We start from the raw sequence: 15,651 nt of genomic DNA on the forward strand, positions 1-15,651 counted from the left end.
CTGGCCAAGAATAAAGCAAAGCAGAGCGACACAAAACAACAACACAGAGTTACACATGGAGTAAACAAACATACAGTTAATAACACAATAGAAGAAAAAAAACTCTGGCGAAGTAGATAAAATCCTCGTTGCCAAAACCCCTTTATATTTAAAACACATTCCATTGAGTTGTAGGTATAATACTGTATATTTTAAATGATATGGGAAGAAAACACTAAATAAACTGTATAACAACAGATCAGCCAGATATTAAATATCATACAGCTGTTAGAGCTAGCCAAGGCTGATCAGCCAGATATTAAATATAATACAGCTGTTAGATCTAGCCAAGGCTGATCAGCCAGATATTAAATATCATACAGCTGTTAGATCTAGCCAAGGCTGATCAGCCAGATATTAAATATCATACAGCTGTTAGAGCTAGCCAAGGCTGATCAGCCAGATATTAAATATAATACAGCTGTTAGATCTAGCCTAGGCTGATCAGCCAGATATTAAATATAATACAGCTGTTAGATCTAGCCAAGGCTGATCAGCCAGATATTAAATATAATACAGCTGTTAGATCTAGCCTAGGCTGATCAGCCAGATATTAAATATAATACAGCTGTTAGATCTAGCCAAGGCTGATCAGCCAGATATTAAATATCATACAGCTGTTAGATCTAGCCTAGGCTGATCAGCCAGATATTAAATATAATACAGCTGTTAGATCTAGCCAAGGCTGATCAGCCAGATATTAAATATAATACAGCTGTTAGATCTAGCCAAGGCTGATCAGCCAGATATTAAATATCATACAGCTGTTAGATCTAGCCTAGGCTGATCAGCCAGATATTAAATATAATACAGCTGTTAGATCTAGCCAAGGCTGATCAGCCAGATATTAAATATAATACAGCTGTTAGATCTAGCCAAGGCTGATCAGCCAGATATTAAATATCATACAGCTGTTAGATCTAGCCTAGGCTGATCAGCCAGATATTAAATATAATACAGCTGTTAGATCTAGCCAAGGCTGATCAGCCAGATATTAAATATCATACAGCTGTTAGATCTAGCCAAGGCTGATCAGCCAGATATTAAATATAATACAGCTGTTAGATCTAGCCTAGGCTGATCAGCCAGATATTAAATATAATACAGCTGTTAGAGCTAGCCAAGGCTGATCAGCCAGATATTAAATATAATACAGCTGTTAGATCTAGCCAAGGCTGATCAGCCAGATATTAAACATCATACAGCTGTTAGATCTAGCCTGACCAGCCAGATATGAAATATCATACAGCTATTAGAGCTAGCCAAGGCTGATCAGCCAGATATGAAATATCATACAGCTGTTGGAGCTAGCCTGACCAGCCAGATATGAAATATCATACAGCTATTAGAGCTAGCCAAGGCTGATCAGCCAGATTTGAAATATCATACAGCTGTTGGAGCTAGCCTGACCAGCCAGATATGAAATATCATACAGGTGTTAGAGCTAGCCCAGGCTAATTCACATGAACTAGTCACAAACTGCTACTACTAGAATTGGGATAATTTGCTTGAAGCCCTCATGCAGTCTTTCTTTTAATAAATCATCACTGTGTGTTTATTTCATGAACGTAACTCCAACATATATTTTTGATCATTTATTTTCCTCAGCCTCCTGTGGCCTTGAAAAATGCTCACTCTGATCATGTGAGCATCAGGAAACAAATGTGAAGATATTTACATACATAGCCCTGATTGGCTGATAAGGATGTTCTAGATGCCCACCCCCTTCCCCAGATGAACAGCCATTGGTCTATTATAAAGAGCTCTCCTTATGACATCATAAAGTAGGCCTAACCCACCTGAACAGCTTGAAATTCCAACACATTTTATTCAAACAGCTCCTACTCAAAAAGGGAATTATCATAATTTTCGCAATTTCCAAGTATTATTTTGACCTCATAGGGTGGAAGTATAATTTTTTTAAAAACAGTCAAATCAGGGAGGCTGTGGGGTGGGTTGGGTATATGAGGTGATTGGGGTGGGTGGTTGGGAGGGGGTTTGGGGTGAGTGGACTGAGGTAGGGAGGGTTTGGGGGGTGGATGTGTTATGTGGAGGGAGGAAGGGTGGTTGGGATATGGTAAAATATTTTAAAAAACTTGAATAAAAAAAGTATATATAAAAAAAAAAACATTTTTAACTGCACTACCCCTTTATATCGTTTGACCTGAGAACTACAACAAAGACAATAGCTAAATGGAATGGAAGTTCTGTTCTGATTAAAATCAATGTGGAAGTTGGCATTCAAAATATTCTCATTTGATTAGGTAATTAGCTAGCTAGCTAACATTAGCATAAATAGCTAGCTACTTCTGTTCAAATTATGTTTTTTTTTAGCTGTAATCTAAAGAAACGCCTGGGAATGTGTTCATAGTTGAACTTTTCTGTAAGTTTTTCCTTAAAATGTGTAGCTCAAAGCTGCAGATGTTTTTAGCACCACAAGAGAGACCTGACTGGATCTTCAGCTGCTCGCTGCCAGCTGAGCTGATACCAAGAGCACAGCAGAGCCAAGAGCACATTGTGTGTTACGCTCAAAACGGTCCATGAGGAAACAGATACCTTTTGGGTGAAAAAAAATGTGATTAAATGCGCCCCCCCCCCCTCAAAAAAAATGTAAACAATGTACGGTGATTAAAAAAAAATGCTAAAGTTAAGGCGTTATTAACACGTTAACTTGGACAGGCCCTAATGTATAAATAATCATTTATTTTACCTTGGCTCTTTCCAGTTGTGACGTTGGACACATCATCATGCATGGACCCTGGGATCCCGGTAAACGGCGAGCGGTACGGCCATGACCTGGCCATCGGGTCCACAGTGTCGTTCCAGTGTGACCAGGGATACACGCTCAGTCATGAGGAACCACTGGTCTGTGAGACGAACCACTGGTGGAGTCATCCTCTGCCCACATGTGATGGTATGTTAGCCTCTATAACAGGGGAATTACAATCTGAACCTACAAGCTCCGGACAACTGCTGCTTTTTTTGTTATACCTAATAATTAGAGGGGAATCACCCACCTGGTGTCCCAGGTCTAAATCAGTCCCTGATTAGAGGGGGAATCACCCACCTGGTGTCCCAGGTCTAAATCAGTCCCTGATTAGAGGGGAATCACCCACCTGGTGTCCCAGGTCTAAATCAGTCCCTGATCAGAGGGGAATCATCCACCTGGTGTCCCAGGTCTAAATCAGTCCCTGATTAGAGGGGAATCACCCACCTGGTGTCCCAGGTCTAAATCGGTCCCTGATCTTAGGGGAATCACCCACCTGGTGTCCCAGGTCTAAATCAGTCCCTGATTAGAGGGGAATCACCCACCTGGTGTCCAAGGTCTAAATCAGTCCCGGGTAAAAAACTGTAGAACTGGCTTCAAGGTCCAGATTGATGTGAGGGGGATATGTTATTTATAGTGATGGTATGTTACTAAATAGAGAATTCATCTTTATTTATCATCTCAATTATGCATAGCCTTGCCCACTGCCCACATTTGGTTTAGATTATAATATGTGTAATCTCTGGGTTTAGATCATAACGTGTGCAATCTAGATTAAGATATACTGGTGCAATCTGTATTCACTTTAGCCAACTCCCGTTTTAGCCAACACCCGCTTTAGCCAACTCCCGCTTTAGCCAACTCCCGCTTTAGCCAACTCCCGCTTTAGCCAACACCCGCTTTAGCCAACTCCCGTTTTAGCCAACTCCCGCTTTAGCCAACTCCCGCTTTAGCCAACTCCCGCTTTAGCCAACACCCGCTTTAGCCAACTCCCGCTTTAGCCAACTCCCGCTTTAGCCAACATCCGCTTTAGCCAACACCCGCTTTAGCCAACTCCCGCTTTAGCCAACTCCCGCTTTAGCCAACTCCCGCTTTAGCCAACACCCGCTTTAGCCAACTTCCGCTTTAGCCAACTTTGTCAGAATGGTTAGCTGAAGAACAGACAGATCTGGGAACAGGGTTCATATAATGGTATTCATATGGTTCAACCAACTCGTACCTTTTAAACATGTGATGGTACATTACTAAAGAGATAATAATATTTTAGTTGTCGTCCCCACTACTTACATATTTGTGTTTATTGTATAGGATAGAGAAAGAGAAGAAGGGTTTTGCTGAAATAGCAGTGGTCTGTATTGGTACACAGCAGATCAACTGGTAGACCACCCTAGCAGTGGTCTGTATTGGTACACAGCAGATCAACTGGTAGACCACCCTAGCAGTGGTCTGTATTGGTACACAGCAGATCAACTGGTAGACCACCCTAGCAGTGGTCTGTATTGGTACACAGCAGATCAACTGGTAGACCACCCTAGCAGTGGTCTTTATTGGTACACAGCAGATCAACTGGTAGACCACCCTAGCAGTGGTCTTTATTGGTACACAGCAGCTCAACTGGTAGACCACCCTAGCAGTGGTCTGTATTGGTACACAGCAGATCAACTGGTAGACCACCCTAGCAGTGGTCTTTATTGGTATACAGCAGATCAACTGGTAGACCACCCTAGCAGTGGTCTGTATTGGTACACAGCAGTTCAACTGGTAGACCACCCTAGCAGTGGTCTTTATTGGTACACAGCAGATCAACTGGTAGACCACCCTAGCAGTGGTCTGTATTGGTACACAGCAGATCAACTGGTAGACCACCCTAGCAGTGGTCTGTATTGGTACACAGCAGCTCAACTGGTAGACCACCCTAGCAGTGGTCTGTATTGGTACACAGCAGATCAACTGGTAGACCACCCTAGCAGTGGTCTGTATTGGTACACAGCAGTTCAACTGGTAGACCACCCTAGCAGTGGTCTGTATTGGTACACAGCAGATCAACTGGTAGACCACCCTAGCAGTGGTCTGTATTGGTACACAGCAGATCAACTGGTAGACCACCCTAGCAGTGGTCTGTATTGATACACAGCAGTTCAACTGGTAGACCACCCTAGCAGTGGTCTTTATTGGTACACAGCAGCTCAACTGGTAGACCACCCTAGCAGTGGTCTGTATTGGTACACAGCAGCTCAACTGGTAGACCACCCTAGTAGTGGTCTGTATTGGTATACAGCAGCTCAACTGGTAGACCACCCTAGCAGTGGTCTGTATTGGTACACAGCAGCTCAACTGGTAGACCACCCTAGCAGTGGTCTGTATTGGTACACAGCAGTTCAACTGGTAGACCACCCTAGCAGTGGTCTGTATTGGTATACAGCAGTTCTACTGGTAGACCACCCTAGCAGTGGTCTGTATTGGTATACAGCAGCTCAACTGGTAGACCACCCTAGCAGTGGTCTGTATTGCTATACAGCAGTTCAACTGGTAGACCACCCTAGCAGTGGTCTGTATTGGTATACAGCAGTTTAACTGGTAGACCACCCTAACAGTGGTCTGTATTGGTATACAGCAGCTCAACTGGTAGACCACCCTAGGCCACCAATAGATCATCAGCTTAACATGTCATCTCAATGAAGCTAGCCTGGCCCCATCTGGATGTGTCATCTCAATGAAGCTAGCCTGGTCCCATCTGGATGTGTCATCTCAATGAAGCTATCCTGGTCCCATCTGGATGTGTCATCTCAATGAAGCTAGCCTGGTCCCATCTGGATGTGTCATCTCAATGAAGCTAGCCTGGTCCCATCTGGGTATATCATCTCAATGAAGCTAGCCTGGTCCCATTTGGATGTGTCATCTCAATGAAGCTATCCTGGTCCCATCTGGATGTGTCATCTCAATGAAGCTAGCCTGGTCCCATCTGGATGTGTCATCTCAATGAAGCTATCCTGGTCCCATCTGGATGTGTCATCTTAATGAAGCTAGCCTGGTCCCATCTGGATGTGTCATCTCAATGAAGCTATCCTGGTCCCATCTGGATGTGTCATCTCAATGAAGCTAGCCTGGTCCCATCTGGATGTGTCATCTCAATGAAGCTAGCCCGGTCCCATCTGGGTGTGTAATCTCAATGAAGCTAGCCCGGTCCCATCTGGGTGTGTAACCTCAATGAAGCTAGCCTGGTCCCATCTGGATGTGTCATCTCAATGAAGCTAGCCTGGTCCCATCTGGATGTGTCATCTCAATGAAGCTAGCCTGGTCCCATCTGGGTATGATCTCAATGAAGCTAGCCTGGTCCCATCTGGGTATATAATCTCAATGAAGCTAGCCTGGTCCCATCTGGATGTGTCATCTCAATGAAGCTAGCCTGGTCCCATCTGGGTATATCATCTCAATGAAGCTAGCCTGGTCCCATCTGGATGTGTCATCTCCATGAAGCTATCCTGGTCCCATCTGGGTATATCATCTCAATGAAGCTAGCCTGGTCCCATCTGGATGTGTCATCTCAATGAAGCTAGCCTGGTCCCATCTGGATATATCATCTCCATGAAGCTAGCCCGGTCCCATCTGGGTATATCATCTCAATGAAGCTAGCCTGATCCCATCTGGGTATATCATCTCAATGAAGCTAGCCTGGTCCCATCTGGGTATATCATCTCAATGAAGCTAGCCTGGTCCCATCTGGGTATATCATCTCCATGAAGCTAGCCCGGTCCCATCTGGGTATATCATCTCAATGAAGCTAGCCTGATCCCATCTGGGTATATCATCTCCATGAAGCTAGCCTGGTCCCATCTGGGTATATCATCTCCATGAAGCTAGCCTGGTCCCATCTGGGTATATCATCTCCATGAAGCTATCCCGGTCCCATCTGGGTATATCATCTCCATGAAGCTAGCCTGATCCCATCTGGGTATATCATCTCCATGAAGCTAGCCTGGTCCCATCTGGGTATATCATCTCCATGAAGCTAGCCTGGTCCCATCTGGGTATATCATCTCCATGAAGCTAGCCTGGTCCCATCTGGGTATATCATCTCCATGAAGCTAGCCTGGTCCCATCTGGGTATATCATCTCCATGAAGCTAGCCTGGTCCCATCTGGGTATATCATCTCCATGAAGCTAGCCTGGTCCCATCTGGATATATCATCTCCATGAAGCTAGCCTGGTCCCATCTGGATATATCATCTCCATGAAGCTAGCCTGGTCCCATCTGGGTATATCATCTCCATGAAGCTAGCCTGGTCCCATCTGGATATATCATCTCCATGAAGCTAGCCCGGTCCCATCTGGATGTGCTCCAGCCAACTCCTCTCTGCTGTGTTTGTTCCTTTCAATGCCAAACATGTAACCTTCTCTCCAGCATGGCATGACAACCACATTCAGACCAATCTGCTGCACATACAGATCTGGGCCCAGGGTTTAAGGATATTTATACGGTTCACCCAACACCTACTGGGCAGGGATTCCATTTTAATGTCACACCCTGGCAGTATTCCTGCTGATGCTATACTTATGTCCTTGAATTAATAAACAGTCACTTTTCTTGTTTTCCCGAAATGCACCAAGGAACTTTTAAATATTCCAGTGGCGTATTTGGTAGATGGTCCCAGTCACCACACCTGTACAGGGACGATGTACTAGAGAGAAAGTGTGGGAGGAGGTTGGCAGGGGGTAGAGTCATAGGGCTTGATGTACTAACACATGCTATACTGTACTGTAGTGTGATACTGTATTATCTATAAGACCCGCTACACTTTACATCAAATAGTACATGACATAGAGACATAGTCTTCCAGTCACTCACCTCTCTACTGGGACTATATAATAGACAGAGTTAGTAGAGTCTTCCAGTAGGATGGTAGGGGGATAGGAGGTAGGATGGTAGGTGGTTAGGGGGTTAGGAGGTAGGATGGTAGGGGATAGGAGGTAGGGTGGTAGGGTTTAGGGGGTTAGGAGGTAGGATGGTAGGGGATAGGATGTAGGATGGTAGGGGGTAGGAGGTAGGATGGTAGGATGGTAGGGGGTTAGGGGGTAGGATGGTAGGGTTTAGGGGGTTAGGAGGTTGGATGGTAGGGGGTTAGGAGGTAGGATGGTAGGGGATAGGAGGTAGGATGGTAGGATGGTAAGGGGTTAGGGGGTAGGATGGTAGGGTTTAGGGGGTTAGGAGGTTGGATGGTAGGGGGATAGGAGGTAGGATGGTAGGGGATAGGAGGTAGGATGGAAGGGGGTTAGGGGGTAGGATGGTAGGGGATAGGAGGTAGGATGGTAGGATGGTAAGGGGTTAGGGGGTAGGATGGTAGGGTTTAGGGGGTTAGGAGGTTGGATGGTAGGGGGATAGGAGGTAGGATGGTAGGGGATAGGAGGTAGGATGGAAGGGGGTTAGGAGGTAGGATGGTATGGGGTTAGGAGGTAGGGATGGTATGGGGTTAGGGGGTAGGATGGTAGGGTTTAGGGGGTTAGGAGGTAGGATGGTAGGGGGATAGGAGGTAGGATGGAAGGGGGTTAGGGGGTAGGATGGTAGGGGATAGGAGGTAGGATGGTAGGATGGTAAGGGGTTAGGAGGTAGGATGGTAGGGGGTTTGGGTAAATGTTGTTACTGAGGGTGGAGAGTGTAGGGGGTAAGGGTAGATGTTACTGAGGGTGGAGAGTGTAGGGGGTAAGGGTAGATGTTGTTACTGAGGGTGGAGAGTGTAGGGGGTAAGGGTAGATGTTGTTACTGAGGGTGGAGAGTGTAGGGGGTAAGGGTAGATGTTACTGAGGGTGGAGAGTGTAGGGGGTAAGGGTAAATGTTACTGAGGGTGGAGAGTGTAGGGGGTAAGGGTAGATGTTACTGAGGGTGGAGAGTGTAGGGGTAAGGGTAGATGTTGTTACTGAGGGTGGAGAGTGTAGGGGGTAAGGGTAGATGTTACTGAGGGTGGAGAGTGTAGGGGGTAAGGGTAGATGTTACTGAGGGTGGAGAGTGTAGGGGGTAAGGGTAGATGTTGTTACTGAGGGTGGAGAGTGTAGGGGGTAAGGGTAGATGTTACTGAGGGTGGAGAGTGTAGGGGGTAAGGGTAGATGTTACTGAGGGTGGAGAGTGTAGGGGGTAAGGGTAGATGTTACTGAGGGTGGAGAGTGTAGGGGGTAAGGGTAGATGTTGTTACTGAGGGTGGAGAGTGTAGGGGGTAAGGGTAGATGTTGTTACTGAGGGTGGAGAGTGTAGGGGGTAAGGGTAGATGTTTGTTACTGAGGGTGGAGGGTGTAGGGGTAGGGTAGATGTTACTGAGGGTGGAGAGTGTAGGGGGTAAGGGTAGATGTTACTGAGGGTGGAGAGTGTAGGGGGTAAGGGTAGATGTTACTGAGGGTGGAGAGTGTAGGGGTAAGGGTAGATGTTGTTACTGAGGGTGGAGAGTGTAGGGGGTAAGGGTAGATGTTGTTACTGAGGGTGGAGAGTGTAGGGGGTAAGGTAGATGTTGTTACTGAGGGTGGAGAGTGTAGGGGGTAAGGGTAGATGTTACTGAGGGTGGAGAGTGTAGGGGGTAAGGGTAGATGTTACTGAGGGTGGAGAGGTAGGGGGTACGGGTAGATGTTGTTACTGAGGGTGGAGAGTGTAGGGGGTAAGGGTAGATGTTACTGAGGGTGGAGAGTGTAGGGGTAAGGGTAGATGTTACTGAGGGTGGAGAGTGTAGGGGGTAAGGGTAGATGTTGTTACTGAGGGTGGAGTGTAGGGGGTAAGGGTAGATGTTACTGAGGGTGGAGAGTGTAGGGGGTAAGGGTAGATGTTGTTACTGAGGGTGGAGAGTGTAGGGGGTAAGGGTAGATGTTACTGAGGGTGGAGAGTGTAGGGGGTAAGGGTAGATGTTACTGAGGGTGGAGAGTGTAGGGGGTAAGGGTAGATGTGTTACTGAGGGTGGAGAGTGTAGGGGGTAAGGGTAGATGTTGTTACTGAGGGTGGAGAGTGTAGGGGGTAAGGGTAGATGTTACTGAGGGTGGAGAGTGTAGGGGGTAAGGGTAGCTGTTACTGAGGGTGGAGAGGTAGGGTAAGGGTAGATGTATGAGGGTGGAAGTGTAGGGGTAGGTAGATGTACTGAGGGTGGAGAGTGTAGGGGGTAAGGGTAGATGTTACTGAGGGTGGAGAGTGTAGGGGGTAAGGGTAGATGTTGTTACTGGGGTGGAGAGTGTAGGGGGTAAGGGTAGATGTGTTACTGAGGGTGGAGAGTGTAGGGGGTAAGGGTAGATGTTACTGAGGGTGGAGAGTGTAGGGGGTAAGGGTAGATGTTACTGAGGGTGGAGAGTGTAGGGGGTAAGGGTAGATGTTACTGAGGGTGGGAGTGTAGGGGGTAAGGGTAGATGTTACTGAGGGTGGAGAGTGTAGGGGTTAAGGGTAGATGTTACTGGGGGAGAGTGTAGGGTAAGGGTAGATGTTACTGAGGGTGGAGTGTAGGGGGTAAGGGTAGATGTTACTGAGGGTGGAGAGTGTAGGGGGTAAGGGTAGATGTTACTGAGGGTGGAGAGTGTAGGGGGTAAGGGTAGATGTTGTTACTGAGGGTGGAGAGTGTAGGGGGTAAGGGTAGATGTTGTACTGAGGGTGGAGAGTGTAGGGGGTAAGGGTAGATGTTGTTACTGAGGGTGGAGAGTGTAGGGGGTAAGGGTAGATGTTACTGAGGGTGGAGAGTGTAGGGGGTAAGGTAGATGTTACTGAGGGTGGAGAGTGTAGGGGTAAGGGTTAGATGTTACTGAGGGTTGGAGAGTGTAGGGGTGTAAGGGTAGATGTTGTTACTGAGGGTGAGAGTGTAGGGGGTAAGGGTAGATGTTGTTACTGAGGGTGGAGAGTGTAGGGGGTAAGGGTAGATGTTACTGAGGGTGGAGAGTGTAGGGGTAAGGGTAGATGTTACTGAGGGTGGAGAGTGTAGGGGGTAAGGGTAGATGTTGTTACTGAGGGTGGAGTGTAGGGGGTAAGGGTAGATGTTACTGAGGGTGGAGAGTGTAGGGGGGTAAGGGTAGATGTTGTTACTGAGGGTGGAGAGTGTAGGGGGTAAGGGTAGATGTTACTGAGGGTGGAGAGTGTAGGGGTAAGGGTAGATGATGTACTGAGGGTGGAGAGTGTAGGGGTAAGGGTAGATGTTGTTACTGAGGGTGGAGAGTGTAGGGGGTAAGGGTAGATGTTGTACTGAGGGTGGAGAGTGTAGGGGTGTAAGGGTAGATGTTACTGAGGGTGGAGGAGGTGTAGGGGTGTAAGGGTAGATGTTACTGAGGGTGGAGAGTGTAGGGGGTAAGGGGTAGATGTTACTGAGGGTGGAGAGTGTAGGGGGTAAGGGTAGATGTTACTGAGGGTGGAGAGTGTAGGGGGTAAGGGTAGATGTTACTGAGGGTGGAGAGTGTAGGGGGTAAGGGTAGATGTTATGAGGGTGGAGAGTGTAGGGGGTAAGGGTAGATGTTGTTACTGAGGGTGGAGAGTGTAGGGGGTTAAGGGTAGATGTTGTTACTGAGGGTGGAGAGTGTAGGGGGTAAGGGTAGATGTTACTGAGGGTGGAGAGTGTAGGGGGTAAGGGTAGATGTTACTTAGGGTGGAGAGTGTAGGGGTAAGGGTAGATGTACTGAGGGTGGAGAGGTAGGGGGTAAGGGTAGATGTTACTGAGGGTTGGAGAGTGTAGGGTGTAAGGGTAGATGTTGTTACTGAGGGTGGAGTGTAGGGGGTAAGGGTAGATGTACTGAGGGTGGAGAGGTGTGGGGTGTAAGGGTAGATGAGTTACTGAGGGTGGAGAGTTGTAGGGGGTAAGGAGATGTTGTATTTTTAGATGTTGTTACTGAGGGTGGAGAGTGTAGGGGGTAAGGGTAGATGTTGTTACTGAGGGTGGAGAGTGTAGGGGGGTAAGGGTAGATGTTGTTACTGAGGGTGGAGAGTGTAGGGGGTAAGGGTAGATGTTGTTACTGAGGGTGGAGAGTGTAGGGGGTAAGGGTAGATGTTGTTACTGAGGGTGGAGAGTGTAGGGGGTAAGGGTAGATGTTACTGAGGGTGGAGAGTGTAGGGGGTAAGGGTAGATGTTACTGAGGGTGGAGAGTGTAGGGGGTAAGGGTAGATGTTATGAGGGTGGAGAGGGTAGGGGGTAAGGTAGATGTTGTTACTGAGGGTGGAGAGTGTAGGGGGTAAGGGTAGATGTTACTGAGGGTGGAGAGTGTAGGGGGTAAGGGTAGATGTTGTTACTGAGGGTGGAGAGTGTAGGGGGTAAGGGTAGATGTTGTTACCGAGGGTGGAGAGTGTAGGGGGTAAGGGTAGATGTTACTGAGGGTGAACACATATACTACTACCTTCCCTGTAGGTCAGTTGGTAGAGCATGGTGTTTGCAACACCAGGGTTTTGGGTTCAATTCCCACGGGGGACCAGCACAGAAAAAAAAGAAAAAAAATGAAATATATGCATTCACTACTGTAAGTCGCTCTGGATAAGAGCGTCTGCTAAATTACTAAAATGTAAAATGTACTAGTGGAGTCTCTCTAATATCCCTCTACAGCTGCACATCAAGACAGCCAATATAGTACTACTGCCTGAGTCCAGGTGTGCCAGACACAAACCCACAAGCCTTGCCAAGTAACACTAGGCTCATGTCTTATTAATGACTTTATGTAAGTTCGGCTCATTAATTAAATATTTGATATAATTTTAGGAGGTAGTGTTTGATTCAGTGTCGCTTGCCTGGAGAGACTCGGGGTGTGTCGTAAACGGCACCCTTATTCCCTTCCCTGTAGTGCACTACTTTTGACCAGGACCCATAGGGGTAGTGCACTTACCATTTGGGATAGAGCTGAGGCCTCTAGGGTAGTGACTGCAGCTGTACAGCTCCAGGCATCATTATCATCCTCCAAAAACACTGCCTGGCATTCATTGGCATTCATTACTTAGAAAACATGTACTCTAGCCACCAAGTTCAACTTCAAATATTTGCCTGCCAGATGATGTGTTTCTGGAGGGCATCTGCATAATGCCAGCAGCCTGGCCGGGTTCACAAGAACAAAAAAATAAAGAAAACATATTAAAAAAAAAAAAAGAATATTTTAAATTGTCATATTTGCCAAGTATTGTCCTTTAAAGAACATATGACCTTTTACACTGATAACAATACAATGACAGTCAGTAGAAAGCTGGTGGCTGGTGAACAATGGCTAATTAATCTGGATAAACTTTCAACAGGCTCTGACATTAACACCTTGGCCCAGTCGCCATTGAGAGGAGACTTTTTCTCATTATCTTTGCTGTGGGAAGATAAAGAGCTCAGCTGTAGATGATGTCACTAAGGAAGACATGCACAGGATCATATTGATGATGTCACTAAGGAAGACATGCACAGGATCATATTGATGATGTCACGAAGGAAGACACGCACAAGATCATATTGATGATGTCACTAAGGAAGACACGCACAGGATCATATTGATGATGTCACGAAGGAAGACACGTACAAGATCATATTGATGATGTCACTAAGGAAGACACGCACAGGATCATATTGATGATGTCACGAAGGAAGACACGCACAGGATCATATTGATGATGTCACTAAGGAAGACACGCACAGGATCATATTGATGATGTCACTAAGGAGGACATGCACAGGATCATATTGATGATGTCACTAAGGAAGACACGCACAGGATCATATTGATGATGTCACTAAGGAAGACACGCACAGGATCATATTGATGATGTCACTAAGGAAGACACGCACAGGATCATATTGATGATGTCACTAAGGAAGACACGCACAGGATCATATTGATGATGTCACTAAGGAAGACACGCACAGGAACATATTGATGATGTCACTAAGGAAGACACGCACAGGATCATATTGATGATGTCACTAAGGAAGACACGCACAGGATCATATTGATGATGTCACTAAGGAAGACATGCAAAATGTGTAGCTCATTTTGTAGAGCATGGTGCTTACAACACTAAAGGTTTGATTCCTGTTGACCAACCATACAAAAGTGGGTTTGATTCCTGTTGATCAACCATACAAAAGTGGGTTTGATTCCTGTTGACCAACCATACAAAAGCGAGTTTGATTCCTGTTGACCAACCATACAAAAGTGGGTTTGATTCCTGTTGACCAACCATACAAAAGTGGCTTTGATTCCTGTTGACCAACCATACAAATGTGGCTTTGATTCCTGTTGACCAACCATACAAAAGTGGGTTTGATTCCTGTTGACCAACCATACAAAAGTGGCTTTGATTCCTGTTGACCAACCATACAAAAGTGGGTATGATTCCTGTTGACCAACCATACAAAAGTGGGTTTGATTCCTGTTGACCAACCATACAAAAGTGGGTTTGATTCCTGTTGACCAACCATACAAAAGTGGGTTTGATTCCTGTTGACCAACCATACAAAAGTGGCTTTGATTCCTGTTGACCAACCATACAAAAGTGGGTTTGATTCCTGTTGACCAACCATACAAAAGTGGGTTTGATTCCTGTAGACCAACCATACAAAAGTTGGTTTGATACCTGTTGACCAACCATACAAAAGTGGGTTTGATTCCTGTTGACCAACCATACAAAAGTGGGTTTGATTCCTGTTGACCAACCATACAAAAGTGGCTTTGATTCCTGTTGACCAACCATACAAAAGTGGCTTTGATTCCTGTTGACCAACCATTCAAAAGTGGCTTTGATTCCTGTTGACTTCCTGTTGACCAACCATACAAATGTGGGTTTGATTCCTGTTGACCAACCATACAAAAAAAATGTTGGATAAAAGTGTTCGCTAAATTACATGTATTATAGATGATGTATGTCAATAGTGGAGCATGAGGAGGATCATAGCAATAATTTGACTAGTATTAGCATTGTGTATTAGCATCAGGCTAGCATTAGCATTGTATATTAGCGTCAGGCTTGCATTAGCATTGTGTATTAACATCAGGCTAGCATTAGCATAGTATATTAGCGTCAGGCTAGCATTAGCATTGTGTATTAGCATCAGGCTAGCATTAGCATAGTATATTAGCGTCAGGCTAGCATTAGCATTGTGTATTTAGCACCAGTCTAGCATTAGTATTGTGTATTAGCATCAGGCTAGCATTAGCATTGTCTATTAGCATAATTGTCTCTCGTCATTCTCCAGCATCGTGCGGTGGGGACGTGAGAGGACCTGGTGGTATCATTCTGTCTCCTGGATATCCAGAACTCTACCCTAACTCTCTAAACTGCACCTGGACGGTGGAGGTCGGACATGGGAAAGGTAGGAAAGTAAAGAATATCCGGTCCTTTACTCAAAGCTCTTTCTTATACAAATGGACCTACAGAACTATGACAAGTGTGACAGTGTGACGTTTATGCCTCTATTAAAACTGACACTTTTTTTTATTTAACTAGGCAAGTCAGTTAACAACAAATTCTTATTTATAATGACGGCCTAGGAACAGTGGGTTAACTGACGTGTTCAGGAGCAGAACGACAGATTTTTACCTTGTCAGCTCGGGGATTCGATCTAGCAACCATTTGGTTACTGTCCCTACACTCTAACCACTAGGCTACCTGCCGTCCCTCCACTCTAACCACTAGGCTACCTGCCGCCCCTCCACTCTAACCACTAGGCTACCTGCCGCCCCTCCACTTTAACCACTAGGCTACCTGCCGTCCCTCCACTCTAACCACTAGGCTACCTGCCGTTCCCTCCACTCTAACCACTAGGCTACCTGCCGCCCCTCCACTTTAACCACTAGGCTACCCTGCCATCCCTACACTCTAACCACTAGGCTACCTGCCATCCCTCCACTCTAACCACTAGGCTACCCTGCCATCCCTCCACTCTAAC

At 46.2% G+C, this 15,651-nt stretch overlaps 1 protein-coding gene across 1 annotated transcript in view; it reads left to right on the forward strand.

Moving 5' to 3' along the window:
• LOC115181808 (CUB and sushi domain-containing protein 3-like) overlaps positions 1-15,075 on the forward strand; it is a gene marked incomplete at its 3' end in the record, with an annotated part of 24,257 nt that extends 9,182 nt beyond the window's left edge. Inside the window, exons 5-6 of the mRNA XM_029743559.1 lie at positions 2,765-2,953; positions 14,959-15,075. Of these exons, the coding sequence (XP_029599419.1) occupies positions 2,765-2,953; positions 14,959-15,075 (306 nt within the window). The remainder of the gene's footprint in view (positions 1-2,764; positions 2,954-14,958) is intronic.
• Between the last annotated feature and the right edge of the window lie 576 nt (positions 15,076-15,651).

The sequence above is a fragment of the Salmo trutta genome, unplaced genomic scaffold, assembly GCF_901001165.1.
Source record: "Salmo trutta unplaced genomic scaffold, fSalTru1.1, whole genome shotgun sequence".
Lineage (NCBI taxonomy): Eukaryota > Metazoa > Chordata > Actinopteri > Salmoniformes > Salmonidae > Salmo > Salmo trutta.